Source organism: Hipposideros armiger, unplaced genomic scaffold (assembly GCF_001890085.2).
Source record: "Hipposideros armiger isolate ML-2016 unplaced genomic scaffold, ASM189008v1 scaffold_903, whole genome shotgun sequence".
Classification (NCBI taxonomy): domain Eukaryota; kingdom Metazoa; phylum Chordata; class Mammalia; order Chiroptera; family Hipposideridae; genus Hipposideros; species Hipposideros armiger.
Window position 1 is genome coordinate 247,560 of NW_017732253.1, and position 15,360 is coordinate 262,919.

A 15,360-nucleotide genomic window follows, 5' to 3' on the forward strand; every position below is an offset into this window, starting at 1 on the left:
GAGTCAATGGAATTGTAATAGATATGTATGATTTTGGCAGAGGGCGGGGGAGTGGGGTGGTGGATTGGGGGAGGGGGGTTGTCACTTTGAGGGGTAACAAGTATAACTATTTGCACTGTGTTTTACACCTGAAATTAATTTAAAAAATGGTTCTGTCAGAATGAGTAACTGGTGGACAAAAGTCTAGTAAATGTGCACCTGTGTTCACCTCTCTGTTCTGCTGTGTGCCTCCTCCCTATGCAGCCCACTGTACCTGAATCGTACACACCTTTACAACTAATTACAGAATGTCTGGGTTAATTTATTCTGCCATCAGGAGAGGGCTAGAATCGAATGTCAGTCCTAAAATCACTCTCGGGTCTGATTCTTCTGCAGATGGACTGTACAGAGCATTGAGAAGCATGAATTTTTCAGGCAACTCAAGATGTGTCCACAGCTGCTGGGCAGGGAAACTGGGCTAGTTATCAAACAGATCATTTGTTACTGAGCCAAGTACTCCATAGGGCTCCATCATAGGCAACATAGGCTACTGCAAGAAACTGTTCAATCTCCCACCCCATGCTGTATTTGTACTTTTCCTTTTTTTTAGGTTACAAACAAGCTTCCATGAAGAGGGAAATAGGACATAAGCAGCAGCAAGACTCTGAGACCATCTGAAAAGACCTCTGCCAACATCGTAATTTCTATATTTTGCCTATCGAGGTTTTTTTTTTTTTTCCTTAGCTCTTAGGTTCACGTGGGACAGAATACCATCTTTCCTTTTTGTTAGTGTTAACCAGTTTAGCAGGCATAGGTCAGCTCAGTATCTTGCCTGCTCTGAGATTTAAATGTAGAGTAAACTCATAAAAAAGACAACTGAGGAAACGTGTCTCCTCTTGTGATCAGGCTATTTAATCCATTGCAGGTGGACATGGCTGGCTTGTTTATGGATAAAGAAAGTAAGAAAAGCTGGTTGGAGATTTGGATCTATATTCTGAAATATACATCAATAGCTGTCATGTTTTATCTTGCACCTATAAAGATTTCTTATCCTTAAATGATTACCTCTGAAATCATAATCTTGAGAACTGGGATACATGCAGACAACTCAAAACACAGGATCACATAAAAAAGAATGATGTTGATATATGAGTGTGAAACCTTCCTTGGCCAAAATACATTCCATCATTTTTTTCTACACAGCAACCCAAGTTATAGAAAGAAAGTTCTCACCTGGAGTCTTGAAGTTCCTCAGCTGAGAGGGCGTGTCGTAGACTTCAAGGATCCAGTCACCAGCAGCTCGTTCTCCCCAGCAGTGAATGGTCATGAACTCCCAGTTTTTAAATCCTTCCATGGAATGGTCAAAGAGCCTGAGAGAGAACCATAAAAAAATGGTTTTATCTGTTATTTAAAACCCAGTTAGGGTCAAGTCAAGACCATGATTAAAGATCTTTTTGTATCCATCAGTATGTTCAGCTCAACACTGGAGGTTGTATTCATCCTGGACATCACTGATTAGTAGATCCAAACATATATCATTCATTGTTCTCCCATAGGGGACTGAGCATGGGGTTGGCCATGCAACTGCAGATCTAGAAGGCATAACCGTTTTGGAATCAGGGAAACTAGGTTGAGGAGACTTTACCCCAAGACTGATTGTACAAAGTGTTGAAGACATGGTACAACAGAACTCCTTACACTGCTGATGGGGATACAAAATAGTACTGCTGCTCTAGAAAACAGTTTGTCAGTTCTTACCACACAACTCAACAATCCCCCGCCTAGAAATTTATCCAAGAGAAGTGAAGACATATGTCCACTCAAAAAAATCTATGTGACTGTTCACAGCAGCTTCATTTTCATAAAGGTAAAAAACTGTCAACTCAAATATCCTTCAATGGGTGAATGGATAGCAAATTACAGTACAGCATACAATGAAATACTACCCAGTAATAAAAACTAATCAGCAACTAATAAACACACCACAATAAATAAATTTCAAAATCACTATGCTAAGTGAAGGAAGTCAGATACAAAAGACCATAATACTATATGATTCAATTTATATGACATTGTAGAAAAGGCAACCTAAACAGAAATGATAAATATTCAAGGGTCTTAGGGTTTGCAAATTGGAAACACAACCAGGCAATATCCAGATCTCAGTGGTTATCAGGGGCTAAAGGAGAGTGGGTAGGCCATGGTGGAAGTTTTGGGGGTGATGGAACTGTTTTATATCTTGAAAGTGATGGTGTATGGTTATACAACCATATAGACATGTTAAAACTCATTGAATTAGTCACATTAAAAGTATGTAAATTATACCTCACTAAAAACACTCTGCCAACTAATCTTATCTAATTTGAGGAGTTATCCCTGGAACTCCAGGGTAGGTTCTGTTCTTCCAGCCCTTCCAATAATTTTCTGCCTTTTTAATTCTCTACATGAAATGTCTTTCTACTTGAAATAGCTAGAACTATTTCAGTTTCCTGTGATGCAATCCTGACAGATACAAATATGAGGGAAATAAAGAAACAAAATCCTCCACAAGAATAAGATGTCAGTAGATAATGTACAAAACTAGCACATTAAGAAAGAGGCATATCAATTATACAGGCATATAATGTAGATTTGACTACCCAAAGAAATAGCCAAAGGATTTCTGTAGAGATTAGCTCTAGAAGGTAGAAAGTAAAAGATGGGGCAAGAGGCATATTTTTTTTAAAGACATTTTTAAAAAAAAATTATGTGCACCTATTATTTTTTGTTGAAAATATAATGAAATAAGAAATAGAATTTGAGAGCCATGGAGGCAAACCAAAAGGAAAAAATATCTCTAGCATTGTCTTAGGAACAACCATGTCCAGTTATTGGGACATATCTGTCCTTCAGTGGAGACAAATGCAAAGATCATGGCAACTGGATGTTGATGGCTATTCAGAACATGCAGTCAGCTCACTCTCTCCAAAATTTCATGTTCTCCAAGCTAACTGGTGGTTATAATTTGACTTTCTATGTAGATCTTCCCACTGGGAGAAAATGTGCCCTTCTAAAAACAAAAAAGTAACCAGTGTAATCTCGTTATAATGTAATATATTAGAATTTTAATTAAAAAAAAGTGTTTTATCAATGTGTCTGAGGCTCCCTCTAAAATGCCAGCTGCATTCGAAAGCTGAAAGGCTGGGTGTTACAGCTGTGGGCTGTGTTAGGTCAATGGCTGACACTCAGCAGTATTCCCTAGAGAAAAATGGTGAACAGGAAAATTACCTGCTACATGTTATTGAGCCCTTGAAAGAAGAAAAATAAAAATTATTTAGCAATATTCTCAAAGTGTCCCATGGTCAGAAAATTTGGGAAAGCCTCAGTTTAAGTTGAACAGGTCTCCTTACTGGAGAATATCTCAAATCTCTGGAATATACAAATATGTTTTGGTAATCTCCACATGGGGTTAATGATAGGCACTGATTTTTTTTTTTTTTTTAGAATTTTATTGGGGAATTGGGGGATGGGAACAGCGCTGGGGAATTGGAGGAAGGGGAACAGACAAGTTGCTGTCCTTTTGTTCTTCAGTCTAGTTGTGGAGGACGTTGCTTCACTGGCCCAAGTTGGCACCATCATTGCGCTCTTCCCGGGCGAGGCAGATCAGTCACCGGCTTCTGGATGGCTGCTGGCCGCTCACGTTGGCTGCTGGCTACACACGGTAGCCCATGGCAACCCACTGCAGCAGGGGCTGCAGCCTACGCCGTCGCCGGTGACGCACGGCAGCCCAGCTCCAGGTTGAGCTGTTGTTCAGCATCTTAGCTGTAGAGGGCAGTGTCACTGGCCCTCATATGTGGGATCCAAACCGGGGCCTCTGGCATCCCAAGCCAGCTCTTAACCAACGCGCCACTCGGCCGGCCCCCTGATAAGCACTGATTTTCAAACCTTACATGGACTGGAAGCCCTTTTCCTTGTTTAAAGAATATCTGTATATTATTTATAAAGACTGCCTCTGTGGCATTTGAATGAGAACCTCCTTGGACCTGGCAGATCTCCCCCATGATAACAGTGATGGAAACAGTGGCTCCTTAAATGAATGTTTCCATACCATAATTGATCTTCAATAGAATAAGGATGGCACATTTTATGGAGATCCTCAATCCATGCGCTACCATGATAGGGCTCATTTCACAAGGTTATGGCTTAAAACTGGACTTGGCGAGGAAGAAATTGCTGGGTCATTATGTAATTGACTTACATATACAGTATACATACACATATACGTAGAACGTGTGTATGTGGGGTGAATCGGAGGGGCAGAGGTGGGGGAACAGGAGCTTTTTCAAACTACCCTTCCTGCCAGAGACTTGTTACTAAAGGGAATATGTTGACATAGAAATGATGGAGGCGGAAAACCAGTCTAGAACCACTTCTTAGCCCACAGTTCTAATTTAGGCTCTAATTCGTTGAGGCCGCAGTGCCATTTGAGGGCACTGAAGCAATAACTTGTCACATAATACCTTTCTACGAGTGCTGAACTTAAAAGCAATTCCCAAACAGTTTAGACAGAACATTTGGCTCCTTGCCTCATGTCCAAAAACTACAAAGGAGACTTGAGGCTGCCATCACATGAGGGGCAGTCTTGTTTCCACAACTCCAGCCAACTTATAATTACTCACGGGTCAATTATTTCCCTGCTGGATTAGCAGACCCTGTGTTTCTTTCCTTCCACCCTTTCCTGTCTACCTTTGAAAATCATTCCATTGCTACCAATCACTTTTAAATCACATTGAGAACAAAAATTAAATATAAACTGGGTGCCAAGAATAAATATTCATAAATCAGCATTCAAATAAGTGTTTCAAAGCCCAAATATAAACGGGCTCTATCTGGCTAACGGGTTACCTCCTGGTCTCTTCACTTTATGCAGAGCTGGAATGATCATTAATGTCATACGGACATAAACGTTGAGGAGAGGAATTAAAATGGGGCCAAACACAATGATTATATTTTGCTACCAAGAGTTGATGGAGAAATATACACTGATTACTGTTGTTTCAACTAGCTGGGCATTCCGTTTTCTAATCTCACCCTGTCCTTTATTTTAATTCTGATTCAATACTTAAACTATTCCCTATTTTTAGCACCATAACATTTAAAAACACTGCGTTATCTGCACAGAACAAAAAGCAATGTTGCTAGACTAGATTTGTGTTGCAAAGAGCGTACTTCCTCAAGACAATCATGTGTAAAACCACTGGACACCTGCTAAGAAGATTCTAATTGTGTGGTCTCCATATATTAACTTAGAAGTCCAGTGCTCAGTTTGAACATCTGTGCTGTGCCAACAGTGCAGAAACCAGACACATGCCAACACTAATAGCATGGATAAAATGTCAATAAAGCAGGACCAGTGTGCTGAAAACTGCAGTAGATTAACTCCACGCCCGTATCCACATCTCCTGTTGCAATGAAACCCTGTTCTGTCAGAGCTGACTTCATAATCATGCGCTCGATGAAATGATATATGCATGCGGTGGCACAAATTACGCATCCAGTTATTAAAATGGTGCCCCACAGCCCTATCCCTGTGAGTGGTTTTCACATAAATTACTTTGGATAAAGCGTGGTAGAAAAGACTGCCATTAAGTGTGGTACATCCTTTTGAGGAATTAACTCAGGAAATAAGTCATATAATTACTATAAGCTTCCCCCGCCCCTTCTCATTTAAAGAGTGTAGCCAATCTGTCAAGGCTACAACATTGTTCTATGATGTATGGCAGTTATTTAACGAGACATTTTATACATACTGACAGCTAGGTGTTATATAATTATTTCTGAAATTGTAAATGGATCTTAATTTCAGAATCATCCACTACTAAGCAAACAGTATTTATGTTCACTACAGAATTGACATTAGACCCATATTTTTGGAAGTTTTCTCTCTTTACAATTTATTTATTTATTTATTTTTTAGTGCTTCATCACAATTTAAGTTAGAGCTCATAGACTGCTTGAAGCACTCATTTGGCTCAATTGTACTTTAGGGTTTCATTTTCTTTAGACGTTGGCTTTTATAAGTTTTTAATACAGTAAAACCTTGGATTGCAAGCAACTTGGTTTGCGAAAGCTCTGCAAGATGAGCAAACATTTCTAATACATTTTAACATGGTAAACGAGCGATATCTTCCAATATGAGTAGTTTGTTTCCAGAACGAATTATGCTCGCAAACCAAGGTATTACTGTATTTTGTTTCTGAAGCAGGGTATTTAAAACACACTATTAAGTTTTTATCTTTCCTAATCTAAATCACTTCTTTAAGAAAGGTTGAGAGAAAGGTACTGGTTTGGAATACCTAAAAAGATGAGGTGTTTTTTTTTACTTTCAACGTACATACTATTAATAACACTCAACAACCCCAAAATGCATTTCTTCTTGTGGGTATATGATGTAAGTATTTAATATTCTTGAAGAATTATTCCATCTTACAGTCGATGGCTTTTATCTACATATCTGCTTTATATTTTAAACTCCTTCGTAAATTACTTGCACAGCATCCAGCACATACTGCTCACAAGTCTTTTGATGACATGAAAATAACAAGAATGTGTATGAAAAAGCTGGATGATCTTTAAAATCGATGCTGTTTAAAATGTGCTCTGTGGACAGGCAGTGTCAGCATCACCTGGGAGCTTATTAGAAATGCAAATTCATGGACCTCACCCCAGACCTACAGAAGTAGAATCTCTGGGAGAGGGGCCCAGCCATCTGTGTTGGATTGAGTCATTCACCAGGTGCTTTGAAAAGCACAGCGTAAGTAATAAAGGTTAGTGCTTATTAAATGCTTACTATGCCAGGGGCTGGGTGGAGGACTAGCCTTATGTTATCTGATTTAATACTGGTACAACAACCTTGTGACGCAGATACTATGAGGTCTGTTTTCTGGATGAGAGAATCACTGTTCCAAAGTCAAACACAAAAATTGGTGAAATCAGGACAAATCCAATTCGGCCTAACTCCAAGGCTGTATGTACCTCCTTTTTAATGAAGGAAGAGGGTTCTCAGGGGGAGGCCTTACTGAAATGTAAAACCTTCACTGCAAAAGTGTAATTTATACTGCAAGTCACAAGTGCATTCACGTTGCATGACACTTTACAAATGTCAGTTTTGTCATTGAACATTTGGGTAGGGCAGTGACAAAAATGATTCAAATATAAACACCACATTTCAACATAGTTAATTATAGAATGCTATAGGTTTTGCAGTTAGAAAGTGAACCTCCTCTCTACTTAAGGTCATAATTAGAAGCAGAGATATTCAGCTGTAATCAAATTTAGAAAGGGAGGCAAAGTTTCAGCTTTCAGTCAGAGGCCAAAATTTGGAACAGAGAGCCAATAAACTAAACTAAATCTAAAACTCAATGAGTTGGGGGAGGGGGAGACTTAGGGTAGAAAAAAGATGATGACAGCTTTTCACAATTCTACAACAAATGCAGCTGAAGAAAGAATCTGATGGGGCAAGCTTTTGTTTGTAAAATTTTACACAGGCAGAATTTGAATATGTCATAAAACAAAGGCTTATAGCGAGCGTTGCTTGTCTAAAACCATTTTAAAGGGATTGCAGCCCACCTAGCTTCCCCCCCCCCACGATGCTGGACCTCCATATTCTCCCCAGAAGTAAACCATTTGTGCTGATTATTCATTTTGGCTTTCTGTTAGGCAGGGTGGGTGTACAGGCCAAGAGGAGGACCAAAAGGGTGACAGGGCAGGGGGAAACAAAGGGACAAGAAGGAACTAACCATTTGTCCATTCTGGGACTGCTCTGTTTATTCAGGGCTCCCACCCACTAAATTATCAACCTGGCTTGCCAAGGGTGCCTGCCTGCTGGGCTAATGGGGCACGAAGCTCAAGTTGGACTAGTTCTGAATGCCGCTGAGTGCCTTCCAGGGCTCAGCACCTGCAGATGTTTGGGTAAATGGTTCCTCCTCCAACAGCTGTTCTCCACAGGAGTTCCAGCAAGTGCCCCGTCAGCCGGGATAGGGGGGGCACTGAGGGGCTCCAGACGGCCCACACAGACCTAAAGTGTTCAATGACTTTGTGGAAAACCGACTCCCAAGGAATTTCTGTGGTGAGGGGAAACACAATACTGAAGAAATTCCTCACAGAAATGTCTAGGAAAATAAGGACTTCTTGAAAGCTGACCATGGCCCCTTTATTTCCTTTGGGCATTTGCTCTTATGAATAACATTTTCAGGTTCCAAGACTATGACACCTATTCTGTCAATATTGAAAAGGAGAACAGTCCCAGGAGAACAGTCCCAGGCTGTCACTGTCATCTCAGGTCTCCCCTCCCTGGTTTACCCTTATTGTCAACGTGTTTGATTTTTGCATCATAACAGAGAGATGACACCGAGTGAGCCTCAGATTCGGGGTCTGAGCTGGTTCTCAGCATCCTTCCTTCCCACAGCAGCCAACACACAGTCCACCGTGGAAAGAGTCATGCCTCATGAAGGAACAGGAGCGATCAGGTGGGGATGACGCTTTGGCACCACAGCTCTACCTCTTCCTCTCAAATGACCCCCACTAGGAAAACTTTATATTTTAAACCTTTCAAAATTCTTATCTTTTAACTGCATAGTGTTCTTTTCTTTAGGTGGTCCTCAGAAACCTTGATTTCTTTGAAGGAAAGATAAGTAACTATCCAACAGGGGAACTATTTATTACTCTCATTAATAAACTTTGAGCGATAGGTTCCTTCGAAAACCTGACCTACTCACCTTTTCCTTGAGGTAAAGTGTTATTGCCTTGCAGACTAACGTGAAGGACACCAGGAGCGAAGGAGGCCTTCCCTTCGCTCCCCCCACCCCCCACACCTTTCTTTATGCTCCTTGTCCTCAGCTCCCAATCCTGGGAATGCGCTTTGAAACAGGGCTAAGGTAACAGGACACAAGGATCCCTTGTCACTAGGTCAGAGACTGAGAGGGTTTGAGTACAGATTTCCTCTCATAAAATTAAAGCTTCAGAATATGCCAGAAGGAGAAAATGCCAAAAGAAACGGTCTTTCCTTAGCTGCCTCGGTAGGAGGGATGCTACTAGTGTCAAGCACAACAAGGACAGGGGAGCCAGGCCTTGGAAGGTGGCCATATGTGGTTCTGGGACCTGGTGCAGCTGTTTTACATTTAAGGAATCAGCTGCTCAGAACAGTGTTTTTGGGGAACTGAAGACAAATGAATTCATAACATCCTTTACATCTCTTGGTCCTCCAGCCCCCTTCCTCTACTACTCTAATCTGTCAGCCTCTTTTTGGGTGGCTATTTATTTTCAGCAGTGAGATGGAAGATATACAAAAGAGCAGCACATTAAGAAATGCTTCTACCCCAGAAGATGCACTCTGGGTGCAAATCTTATTCCCAGGGGGTCTCGATCAGGAAAATTGAGGTAAACCTTATGACCGTCTGTCACCAAGCATCTGAAATGCCTGTTTCTTTTTTCTGACACAGACACGCAGTATGCTTAGGTTCAGCACTCTGCAAAGAGCAAAGCAGATGTCCGCTGTTGAAGAATGCATGTGCGACTGAAGCCAGTGACCTTGTAATCCACCAAATGCCTGTGACGGAATCCACAGCGCCTCTACTCACAAGTTTCCTCACTGAAGTCATTTTGGGGGAAGCCAACAAAAAATTCCAAAATATGCAGGAAGAGCCTGGAAAGTCTGAGGAGGCTGCATTTTTCAAACAAACAGCAACTGCAAAAGGGTTGTTTTTCTAGAATGGAGGGGGCTTGAGACATAAGAGCCACAGATGTGTGAAGCAAACCTTTGCACTTCACAATGTTTCACCTGGATAGTTTTTCAAGTTCAACACAGATAAATAATGGTAAAGAAAAGAAAAAAAAAAAAGCGCAGAAAAAGTTTTTTCCTGGCTTTGGCAATAAGCTGGTGTGACCTCCAATGAATCATGTAATTGTGTATCTTAAGGCCTTGCTTGCTGGAAAGAAGCATCAGGCAGGTAGTGGCAAGTACCTGGCAGACAACAGCTGAGACCCCCATCTGCGGTGGGAGGAGGGCATGCCCAGCGATCTGATGCCAAAGCATCCTTCTGTTCTGTGCACCGGCACACACTTATTTTGGCTAAGCTTAGCTTCATAAATACTAAGCCCAAGTCTCCCCATGCCCGAATGGAAGACGTTAGGTTTTAAAGAATACAGCAAGTCTTCCAAGCAGAGACATAAAATGCACTTGAAGATTTGGGTATCTGTATTCCTAGTCAGCATCACCTGGAGGTGCTATCTATTGCTCTTTTTTTTTTCCCCTCATAATCCTACAGCAGATAAAGTTGGGGGATTTTGAAAAGCAACTGGCAATTGCTCAGTCTCATTTTCGGTTCTGCAGGCCTTCACTGGCTCCTGTCCTCTCAACTCCTCTGGCCTGTTGTTAGTATCCTAACAAAGATCACTGCTGCCATGGTCACCTGGCATGTGGACAGGTGGCTGTGTCGACATAAAAGGTTGGCTTTCATTTGGACTCTATGTGCCATTGACGATAAGGTTTTTTGCTCCCATTAAATGTTCTCTTGGAGAAGAAAATCAAATTAAAGAAACTTTTAGGCTTCTGGTTGTGGTTTTTATTTTAGAACCATAATGGGAATGAGGTGTATAGGACAAACTGACATTTCCCCATCTGGTCCCACTTGCTGACAAGCACCCCCCGCCCATGCTCCCAACTACTTGAAAAGCCAGTCGAGCAAAAGAAAACTTGTGCTAGAACACTCTGGCCTTTCAGCAGGATCCTGGCAACACAATGACCTGCGGGGGAAATGTTTGGGAGGAGTGGGGAGAAGGGGAAGGCTAAGAAGAGAAACTGAGTGCCCTCTTGGGCAATGAAAACCAAAGGGCTAACCTTTAAAACAGGGGTCAGCAAACTTGTCAGTTCTCAAGCTAAAAACAGCCTGCTGCCTGTTTCTGTAAATAAAGTTTTATTGGAATACAGCCACGCCCATTCATTCATATTGTCTACAGTGGCTTTTGCACTCTTAACAGCAGAGTTGAGTAGTTGTGACAGAAACATGGCGTGCAAAGCTCAAAACATTTACTAACTGGCTCTTTGCAGAAAAAAATTTGCCAATACCTGTTTTAAAACAAATATAATTTTCTTGAACTTCAGAAAGTGCTTGGGCAAGAGAATTCAGTTAATCTGTACTAAATGCCAGCAAACATTTAAGGGCAGGGATGAGAATCTCAAAGGCCTAAGGAGTTAGTGCTCTGCATTGCATTTTTTAGGCTAAAGAACAACAGGTGGCCTTCAATTTAACTGCAGCATCCTCTTTATATTATTCAACTATTAAATGTGATCTATTTCATGCCTACAGATTCTAGGTACCTTCCCACTTTGTACTTATGTATGGGCAGTAAGATCTGTGACCGTCCCATCATGACACCTAAGTGTCCCCTCAGTTAGTTCTTACGGTAGTAAGTAAGGAGCAGCTGACCCTTTCTTCCCGAAAGGATAGTCGCGTGTGGGTATGACTCCTACACAGTGGTGGGCAAAGGCCATCACTGTACCTGTTGGCCAAAAGCTGGGACCTGGTTCCCGAGGGCGAGGTCAGGTAGATGGCCAGGTCTCCCCTCCTGGGGTGGGTGATGGTTATGCGCACCACGACGTGTTCCAGGTAGTTGACATGGTGGTTGGGGTTATCAGAGCAGCCCGAAGCTTTGTAGATGGAGCGCACTGCACTGTTGGGGCGGATTGTCCTGCAACAGACAGACAGGGAGTTTGAGCAAAGTCCATGGCAGAGCTTGGCTAAGAGATCCCACAGGCCTAGAACGAGATGACACGATGTAATGCAAGCAGCTGGTCACTGGAATACTACAGGACACGGCGCTATCACCCAAAAGATTGGGCCATTTCAAGGATTAATACTGGTTAGGCAGTGAGAAAGATGCAAGTGAAAGGAAAAGGGGCATTAATGTTTTATTTTCATGCAGGTAGTGGATATCAAGCTTAAGACTCTCACCTTGTTAAAACACAGGTTCCTGGGCCCAGGCCTCAGAGTGTATTTAGTAAGACTGGGGTGGATCTCAAGAATGAACACTGTTAACGAGTTCCCAGGTGACAGTGATGTTGCTGATCTACGGAATACGCTTTGAGAGCCACTGATATAGGGTGCTGTGGTACAGTGAAAGCTTGGGGATGAGCATGGCCTTGGGATTTGACTCTGGTCTACCATTTCCTTGCTCTATAACCCCTGGGCACATGCTTCCTCTTGCCTACAGGTTCCTGTCTTCTTCAGTAGCTTCCTCCTGTGCCACTGTTCCCCTTGAACACTGGGCTCCGGCCACACTGGCATCAGTTCAAGTCCTGGGATAATTCAAGTTTCCCACCTCAGGGCCTTTGCATATACCATTCTACTCTGCCTCAAGGGCTTTTTATTTTTTTATTTTTTTTTGCTGCTGTTCATATGGCTGACTCTTCTTCTTGCTTCACGGTGAAAGCTTAAATTTCACTCTCTGAGACTGTCACTGAACCATAGGAAAAGTATGCCCCCCACCTCGTTTTCTTTCCACATTTACTTACTATAATTTGTAATTATCTACTTATTATATATTTTTTGGCTTAACTTCCACTAGACTGTAAGCTCCACAGGGCAGGAAGCATTTCTTATTCCCCTTTCTATCCTTAATAGGTAGCTCAGTGCTTGATATCCAGTAAGTGCAAGAAAAATAGTTGCCGAATTGGTAAATGCATTTGTGAATAAATAAACAAATATTCCATTTGATTGCACTTCCTCATTTGTCAAATGGTAACAATACTCAAGTTCTTATAAAGTTTTAAAAGAAAACACACATGAAGTTTCTAGCACTTGGCTTGGCCCATACTCAGTGCTCCATAAATACTGGTTAACGTTTCACTCCTTTATTGTTTCCTCTTATTCTTTGCCACAGAGTAGAGTAGAAATAATAATAATAATAATAATAATAATAATAATAATAATAATAATACCACCAAACACTTTGGTCCATTTATTTCTGCTTCTTAACAAATTTCCTCAAGAATTCTAATGGCTCTAGTTTCATTCCAAACAAACTTCCTAAATATTTTTCTGGGAGCTACCACTCTGAAAAGAACGCTAAAAGCAAAATACTAATAAAATCACGAAGATGAATCCTATTCTTTGAATTCAGCACCTAGGAGAGACTTCACATTGTGGCTGGTAAATCCTGTCAGCACAGCCTCCAAGTTTGTGCAGCTGGAACATGGGAATAGGCCCTGAAATCACTAAATAAACAGCAATCTCACTTACTGTGTATTTTGCCACTCTTTGGAGAATTACACGGTATGTAGTTAAGTTTCCAGAACATAAGGTTTATAGTTTTTTGGAGTACAATGACTTTTGGAGAATACTTGCACCATCAAATAGAAGGATTGACAGAGTAGAAACCTTAAGAATGCCCATCTTTAGGGGTCCCCCCAAATCCCTTTTTTTTCTTTTTTTTTTAAGTTGAGCCATCCTGCCACCTGTTGGCAGCTCAGTTCGGGCCGGGCATCGAACTGCGGTTGCTCAGAGCTCACACTCTTGAGCGAGCTCTTAACCAACTGAGCCACTCAGACAGCCCTTCCAAATCCCCTCTTAATAGATTTTTTTTAAAGGATCCTTGGGTTCTGCTAGTATGGATTTAACAGCTTAGCATCCTAGGCATTCTATTAGAATTTTATAATTACATTAGAAAAAAACTACACAAGGTTTTAGCTTCCATGCATAACAAAGGGCTATCTTGAGCACTTGCACTGGCCTGCTCTCTTTAAGGCACTGTCATGCTGTCTGCTTGCAGCAAATATTACTTGATTTGTCGGTCTGTGCTCTCCACACACACGTGCTGCTGGGGAACAGTGGTCCACTTCTCCGCCTCCATCACCATGGCTTCTGCATCCATCAGTCCAAATCCATAGAGGTGGCTCACTACGAAAAGCAAGAGGTTGGTCAGCTTCACCAAGGTTAGGAGCAACCTAGGTTACGTATGTTGACTTATAATTTTGCTCAGCAGAGAACCTGAGCACATTCCTAGCTTTCTTTCTACCAATGTTTTAAAAACAAATAAAACAAGTAACAATCACAAAAAAAATAAGATGAATGTATATTACTCATTGATTATGTATCATTACTAGTAACATGATTATCACTTATGAATTGTGACTACATGGCAGGCACTAGTGCATATTTTTACATTTAATCCTCCCAACAATCTTAAGATGTTAGTGTTATTATTATCATCATTCATGGATGAGAGAACAGGAATAGAGAGAAACCTGGCTGGGATTGGCTAGCAATTCAGTGGTCGGGCTGGATTCTAACCCACACAGTTTTCTCAAAGGCCTCACAGTTAACCACTTGTAGTCATGTGATGACATCATCGATTTTGTAAGATAAAATAATGAATAGGTATAAAGAGAAGTGACGATGTATACAACTTCTCCTAGTGCAATAAGAAATTACATGCAAGAAATACCAGTTTTCTGACATGTCTAGTATTTAGGTTGAATATCCCAGAAGACATAAATTATTATCTCTCCAGAAGATATAAATTATTAATATGAAAAATTTATTAAACTTTATGCATGAAATATTTGGAGGCCTCCAGACTTTTATGCCAGCTTCTTATCCTCACAGGTTGTAATCTTTTAGTACCCACTGAGAGTACCTATTGATCTAAAGCTGAATTTGGCATAACTGTCTCAGAAACTTCAATTACATATAGGAATATTTTAATGATGACACAGCAAGATCAACATGTGCAGTTCTTTCTAAAAATACTTTAAAATCCCAGTTGAATACTTCAAATCTTCACCTTGTATTAACTCTCATATCTTTATATTTGATATAAAGTCATACTTCTACCAAGTTTGTTGCCTAAAATATTTTCCTTATAACATTAATTACATTATACAAAAATTTCCATAGCTGCCTAGGCTTATGGATTATTTAAATACTTCATCTTGAAATTCAAGATGTTTGATGATATAGTCCCATTCTACTTTCAAAACAACTTTCTAACTTTTTGCTTAAGAAAAGTCACTCCTTTTCTAAAGATATGACACTCTCAGTCCTTTCTTGCTCTTTCTGTCTCACTGCCTTTGCTCATGCAGAGCCCTTGGCCTGGAAGTCCCTCACTCCTCCTCTCTGTAGAGTCAAACTCTTATAAGTTCCTGAAGGCCTAGCTATTCTATCTTCTCCTCCTTGAAATCTTCTCCGGCCAATATAAATAAATAGATATTCACTGAAATTCAACCATCTGTGATGAGTGAACTTTTTTTCTTTCTAGTCTTATAACTCTAATTTGTCAATCCATCTGCCCTTCCTGCTCATCCATCCATCCATCCATCCATCCATCCATCCATCCATCCATCCA

At 40.9% G+C, this 15,360-nt stretch overlaps 1 protein-coding gene across 1 annotated transcript in view; it reads right to left on the bottom strand.

Annotated features, from left to right (window-relative positions):
- PCSK5 (proprotein convertase subtilisin/kexin type 5) overlaps nt 1-15,360 on the bottom strand; it is a 451,676-nt gene that overhangs the window by 181,779 nt on the left and 254,537 nt on the right. The window contains exons 11-13 of the mRNA XM_019630362.1: nt 13,796-13,913; nt 11,518-11,706; nt 1,213-1,349 (exon numbers count right to left, since the gene is read on the bottom strand). Of these exons, the coding sequence (XP_019485907.1) occupies nt 1,213-1,349; nt 11,518-11,706; nt 13,796-13,913 (444 nt within the window). The remainder of the gene's footprint in view (nt 1-1,212; nt 1,350-11,517; nt 11,707-13,795; nt 13,914-15,360) is intronic.